Source organism: Amblyomma maculatum, chromosome 11 (assembly GCF_055883805.1).
Source record: "Amblyomma maculatum isolate TAMU_Amacu chromosome 11, ASM5588380v1, whole genome shotgun sequence".
Lineage (NCBI taxonomy): Eukaryota > Metazoa > Arthropoda > Arachnida > Ixodida > Ixodidae > Amblyomma > Amblyomma maculatum.
In genome coordinates, this window is record NC_139354.1 from 46,127,594 (window position 1) to 46,133,593 (window position 6,000).

General features: G+C 40.9%; 1 protein-coding gene across 2 annotated transcripts in view; it reads right to left on the minus strand.

Annotated features, from left to right (window-relative positions):
• LOC146173725 (venom metalloproteinase antarease-like TtrivMP_A) overlaps nucleotides 1-5,468 on the minus strand; it is a 29,051-nt gene extending 23,583 nt beyond the window's left edge. For both annotated transcript variants that reach the window (XM_084584649.1, XM_084584648.1), the window contains exons 1-4: nucleotides 5,283-5,468; nucleotides 1,317-1,510; nucleotides 1,026-1,115; nucleotides 807-939 (exon numbers count right to left, since the gene is read on the minus strand). In XM_084584649.1, coding sequence (XP_084440775.1) covers nucleotides 807-939; nucleotides 1,026-1,115; nucleotides 1,317-1,475 — 382 coding nt within the window. In that variant the 5' untranslated portion in view covers nucleotides 1,476-1,510; nucleotides 5,283-5,468. The remainder of the gene's footprint in view (nucleotides 1-806; nucleotides 940-1,025; nucleotides 1,116-1,316; nucleotides 1,511-5,282) is intronic.
• Between the last annotated feature and the right edge of the window lie 532 nt (nucleotides 5,469-6,000).

Below are 6,000 nucleotides of genomic sequence, written 5' to 3' on the forward strand. Positions count from 1 at the left end.
TGCTTGAATGAAATTATATAACTCGGATATTTTATAGTACTGCCAAAAACTCTTCATTATTGATGTCCGCCCTTTTGTGTATGTTACAAAACTAAAAAAATGAAATATATACCAAAACCTAATCCATTCATAATTGGTTGCCTCCGCTAATGAAAACAAGTTATGGTAAAGCAATCCTGGTCTTCGTTGTGAATGATATTCTCAGCTGTTGTGAATCTCACCAGCTTATAGTGTAATTCTTCTCCCACGTTATAATTTACCAGAAATTGCATTTTGAAAACAGACTTTTTAATTTATTTTGATGTTGTGCTTGTGTTGGTATTGTCCAGCACTCTTGTGCTTGTGTGCGATCTCCTATGCATTTATGCATGCATTACTTTTTGCAAAAGCCAGGTGGATTTCTCAAGCAGATTTCTTAATTTTTGTACTTGATACTTTACTATGATATATGTATACGCCTTTTATATATGAAACAATTGAAATAAATAATTTACCGCTTTGTTGTGCGCATAAACCTTTCACTAATTGCTCAGCCAGACGTAAAGGTGTTTTAGTATATTGTTTTCTGTCACATGGCGCCAAAGGTTGTCCTCCTAGCTTCCGAAAGGTTGCAACACGTCCATAATATTTACAGACACGACAAATTTAGTTTATGAAATGACCCTGGTTCTTATTTAGTGAAGGAAACTAGTTTGCAGTACCCGACAAAATACTTTTTTTTTCAGAAGACTGTGTTTGGAGTGCTTGTTATCACTTCGCAGCTCAGGTTCTTCAAAACAAATATGAAGTAATAATAATGAACTCACCATATTCTTCACAAGTGTCCATAATTTCTTCTTTAATAGTAACCGGTAATATTCGGTGCGGAATATTACCCGACGAAGATCGCTCAGGGCCTATGACGGGCTCGATTCGGTGCGTGAAGTTTAAAAGGCCAACCTAGAATAGCACGCAGTTGTCCCAAATAAATTTACTTAATTACATTAAGGCTTTTAAAATGACTTCTTGTACGGCAGAATACTCACTACACTGCAGTGTCCACCTTCCAGAGGTGTTAAAAGGAGCGAGGCTTGTTTGGACAAGTACAAGTACCTCTCGTGGTAAGCTCCGTCCACCTGTGTCGATAATATTGTGAATGCGTCTGGTAACCTCCAACGTCTTGGCTCATAAAAACATGCGTTTTGTTGTGGATTCATAAAGGCATGCTGGGGTTATTATTCCTGTCGCAATATTTGGAATGTATTTCGCGGAAAGCAATACATATTATTTTCTATCTAAGTGCGTGCAAAAGTGTATGAAAAGAATTTCGTACTTACATATTTTTCGATTACGCCTTCAGAACTTATATTTTGAAGAATGAGTGTACCAGCCAGGACTGAAGCTTTAACTAACTTAAGAGAATAATTTGTATGGATGACGAGCACTTTTTCGGAGTCCCCTTGTCTGCTTTCGTACACTTGAGGATAAACAGGCATGGTGGTGGTGTTGAATTCGCATTCCGCTTTAGGGACTGCAAGAAAACACACAATGTAGTTGAACTTTTTCTAAACGTCCATGTCTATATCAACTCAGCCTGCCAGCTGTGTTTCGATTTTAAAAAATCTAACACTGTAGAGCGGTTGTTCTGGTCATAAAGGCGCCGCTGTGATTTGTGCTCGGAAAATCTTGCATTCTTTTTCAAAATAGCGTAAGTGGGAATGCGCCATCCGTGCTAACTGATGTCCTTATAGTGTGATAAACTTACACCGGCCTCATCAAACCAGACTTTTGCATAGTGACAGAGACGGAGCTACCAGCATTGGGATATATAGGTAATATTTTGAGGTTCGTTGTCCAATCTCGCTGTAGCCGATGTAGCCATCCAACTACCACATTACGGACACTATGGTGCACTTTGCCATTGTAAAATTAGATCCCATAAGACAAAATAACGCTGCTTTTATATCAATAAAATAGTAAGGGAAATGTAGGCATTTATTTTGAAAGGTAAAATAAATGATTAGAGTTTTTAAGCTTCACTTTATCAATAATTAAAGGAGTCCGCGAACTTTACAAAACCCGACAAACTTGATACACGATACGATCCCGTTGTTTGATCCCGTTTGTCGTTTTTTTTTTCGGGTTAGCGATATACGTTCATTATTATGAACAGCCAATTAGCCCCCTTTAAAGCATTATTATTTTAGCTTTACTGGAGCGCCACATTAAGAGCATGGCGTTATAGGGGCATGCAGCCCTCAGTGGTGCAATCGAACTTTAGTGACAGACCGCAGAACATGCATGGAAATGTAGGCGTTCAAACGCCTACTGACACATGCGGCCACCCTTAACTTTCACTGCGCCTCAAGTTTCAATAACTATTCAAACAACATGAAGAATCCTTTTATGTGGACTTTGCGACAAGCTGACGCGACCGGTAGCACTACAGCGCCTTTTCCGCTAAACGTGAAGCTTACCCGCGTGGAGGGTACAATAAAAACGTGCTCTCTTTTGAGGTTATTGAAAGAGGTTATTGTTTTTTTTTTTTCAGAAAACCAGGCGTTGTCGCCGCTATGTGCGAACCACCACGTGGCATGCGTCTGGTCGGTGGCACTTGACAGTTGACATGGCCGGGCACTGACAGTGCGAAGCCATGACACCACAGGAATTGGACAAGTGGACGACAGGCACAGGTACATAGCTACTTTGAGACGGGATGATGAGACTGAAATTAAACCTATGACCCTTGGATGCTTATTCATTATACTATAATCCTGGCCTGGCGGTTATATTGGTGCGACTTAGTTGAAGCGGGGCTCTATATCTCTGACGGGTGGTCCTCGACAAAATGTGGCGGCTTAAGACTGTATGCTAAATATTAGTCCGATATAAGAGAGGCAGCTGTGAAGGAAGTAATGATTGTCTTCTTTAAAAGGGAGAGTGTTAAAAATTGATTTAACATGAAACATATGCCAGAGGTAAGCGACATTTACTGAAATGTTGTTTTGAGCAAACCATGAAATCAAAGGAACGAAGTGTTTGCTTGCAATGGCGGAACCTTCTCAATCCCAAGTCATTTTCCTTTTTTTAAGGCATTGAGATCTTTTTGGAATAAACCTCGTTTTTGACGAAATGCTGATAACGTGTTTTATACTGGATCAACAAATCAAAACGTTTGATAGCTGAGTGTCCTGGTCATGTAATTGAATGCCGTTTGATTACTGCTGAATAGAGCACGAATACAAAATTTGATGTCAACATATTTACATGGGTCAATGTTATCAGCTAAATATTTATTTTCACCGTTAGCAAGCTCGGCGATGAGAACAGGGTCGGCAGTTTAAAGTGTGCAGTGAGTGTGCAATAATTAAACATTTCTAAATTTTTTAGGAAATTTACAAGAAATAGGAAGGTATTTGTTTGATGTGCAGTTACTTACACCCTCAGAACCTCTATGAAGCTTGCAATGTTCGATTTAGTTCTAGGCTGAAATATTCTATATGCACAAATGAATCAAATGAAATGGTTGCTAACTGACGGTATAACCAATTGTTCAATTTATTACGCTAAGCAATTCTTGAAAGGTTCGTGATAGCATGTACTTGAGTTAAAATGCGGATATTATAAATTTTATTTGATTAATTTGTAAATTTGAATGTAAACAGTTAATGAGGCACTGATGGTACTTTTTTCTGACGCGTAACAGAGCTCGCACTTTGTTGGACAACTAGAATCATGTCATCAAGAAGTAAATTAATCTCGGACGCCGTCGGGCCGACCTACTTGCTGCAATTTCCAAGAGTACAGCGCGATTTCACGCCAACCGACCGTGCGTTGCGCATAACGGCTCTAATATCAGAACCAAGGGTCCCCTCCTTCTAGAAGAGTTTGAGTATTAGCTTCGATGCTCCTTAATTGGTCACACCGACTGCAACTAGCGACGAGCTGCTTCATTACGTCTCGGCAGGAATATATAGCAATCGACCCCCGTCTCTTTGACTTCATTCAGGATGGCGTACCAACAAAGCGAGCCGCGCACGATCAGCTCATGGTAGGCAAACAACGACTATTAGTCGTGTTATAAGCTATTGGTGCTCCTACGCAAAAACTGGACTTTGATCGACAAGTAGCAGTCCGACTTGACCACTTCCCACCATGGATAGGGTCGCTACCAACTGCTAAAATCTTCCGGTAGGCAAACGAGGATTATAGATCGTGTTATAAGCTATTGATGCTCCGACGCAAAAAATGCATTTCGATCGACAAGTAGCTGTCCGACTTGGCCACTTCCCACCCTGTATAGGGTCGCTACCAACTGCTAAAATCTTCCGGTAGGCAAACGAGGATTATAGATCGTGTTATAAGCTATTGATGCTCCAACGCAAAAAATGCCTTTCGATCGACAAGTAGCTGTCCGACTTGACCACTTCCCACCCTGTATGGGGTCGCTACCAACTGCTAAAGTCTTCCGCGCCGTGCACCTCACACAAAAAACTGGCAACCTTGGGCTCGGCTCGCTGGGCTGTCCTAGCCGCCTGTGTTTGTATTGCCCTTTGTCTTCCGCTGTTCATTTGATTCCTAATGATTCATATCAGATGGTTTTAGTTTCACTTCGCGTTAAGGTCAACCATGAAGAAACTCATACGGCGTATCAAACACCAATAAAAGGGAGAGTGTACCTAAAGGCTGCGTCGCAGCTAACCGCTACCTGTAACCTCGAAAACAGGCAGGACGCTTCGTAGAGATTATGCTGTATTTATGCTTTATAAAAAGTTCACAGATTAGACGGATCCTATTGGAAGAAAACAGGACCCCTTCTGACTTGCTTGGAGCTTTGGCACTCCACAATGTTTATAGGTCCTCCGCTATGAGGGCATCACCATTAAACTGCAAAATGCTAGTAAAGCATGTCAAAAGCGGCGTTACACATCGTTATAATTTTGAATAGGCGTCGCTGTGCCAGTAATGCAGGGGACAGGTATGCGTGTAAGCAGGCAATGGAGACCACGAGTGTAGTACTGATATTACCGTTAATCCCGACGGCATGCGCTAGCACGAAGTAGAAGCAGTGGCTAAGGATTCAAATGACACAATAAAAGTGAACGCTATAACGAAGTATTTGATAGCGTTTTTCGAGTCACAGGAAGAGCAATCATTTTTGCTAGGAGGGAAACGCCAGAATGTTTGCCTGTTGATTCTGCTGCCTTAAATTAGGGCGTCCGAAGAAATCTCGTTCTCCAGTTAATCATCGCTCTTCATATCGTCTCTACAAATATTGTACAATTGCTTATCAGTTGATTTACCTTTGAGTTTTCAAGAATTACCAGAGTCGAATGGTGGAGACAGGCGACAAAGGAACAGAAAAAAAGACAACTGTAGCAGTTAGAGCGTTCCACACGAGAAAGTTGAGAACAACGGTCTTCATTAGATGCGTTGAAAGTGAGCAGCTGACATTTCATCCCCGTTGATACGACTGGTAAAATGTGCTTTCCGCTGAAAAGGGCCTGATAGATATGTAATAAAATTTTTATACAATACATGTTCTGGCGCAAGCAACATGATATATTGGATGCATTGTCGAAGAATAAATTACTGGTTTGGTTTAGCTATACATTAACAGATACGGCATTATTAAATGCAAAAAAACTTTATTAATGTATAAAGATTTGCATCCATAGCGCATGGCCTTTTTTGTGCAATATAGAGGAATGGCTTTCTAGCTTAACTCTGGCAGAATGGCTTTCAAAATGTAACAAGCCGTATGAAGTGCAAACTACAGGGGAGCTCCTGGCACGGCAGACAAGTACAGTTCAATCTGCCGAACATTCGTTTCCTCTTGCCTGAAGATTTGTTGGCACTGCCTGAAAAGGGCAATAATATTTCGTAAGAAATTGCGATCAGTATATACATAGCGCTTCTCCTGTGGTATTCAATTTCCTTAAGTTACAGGTTTGGGGGATATTTCGAACTCTGAGATTCAGGAATTCTCGGAACTCAGTATGATTTCGCATATTTGAATTA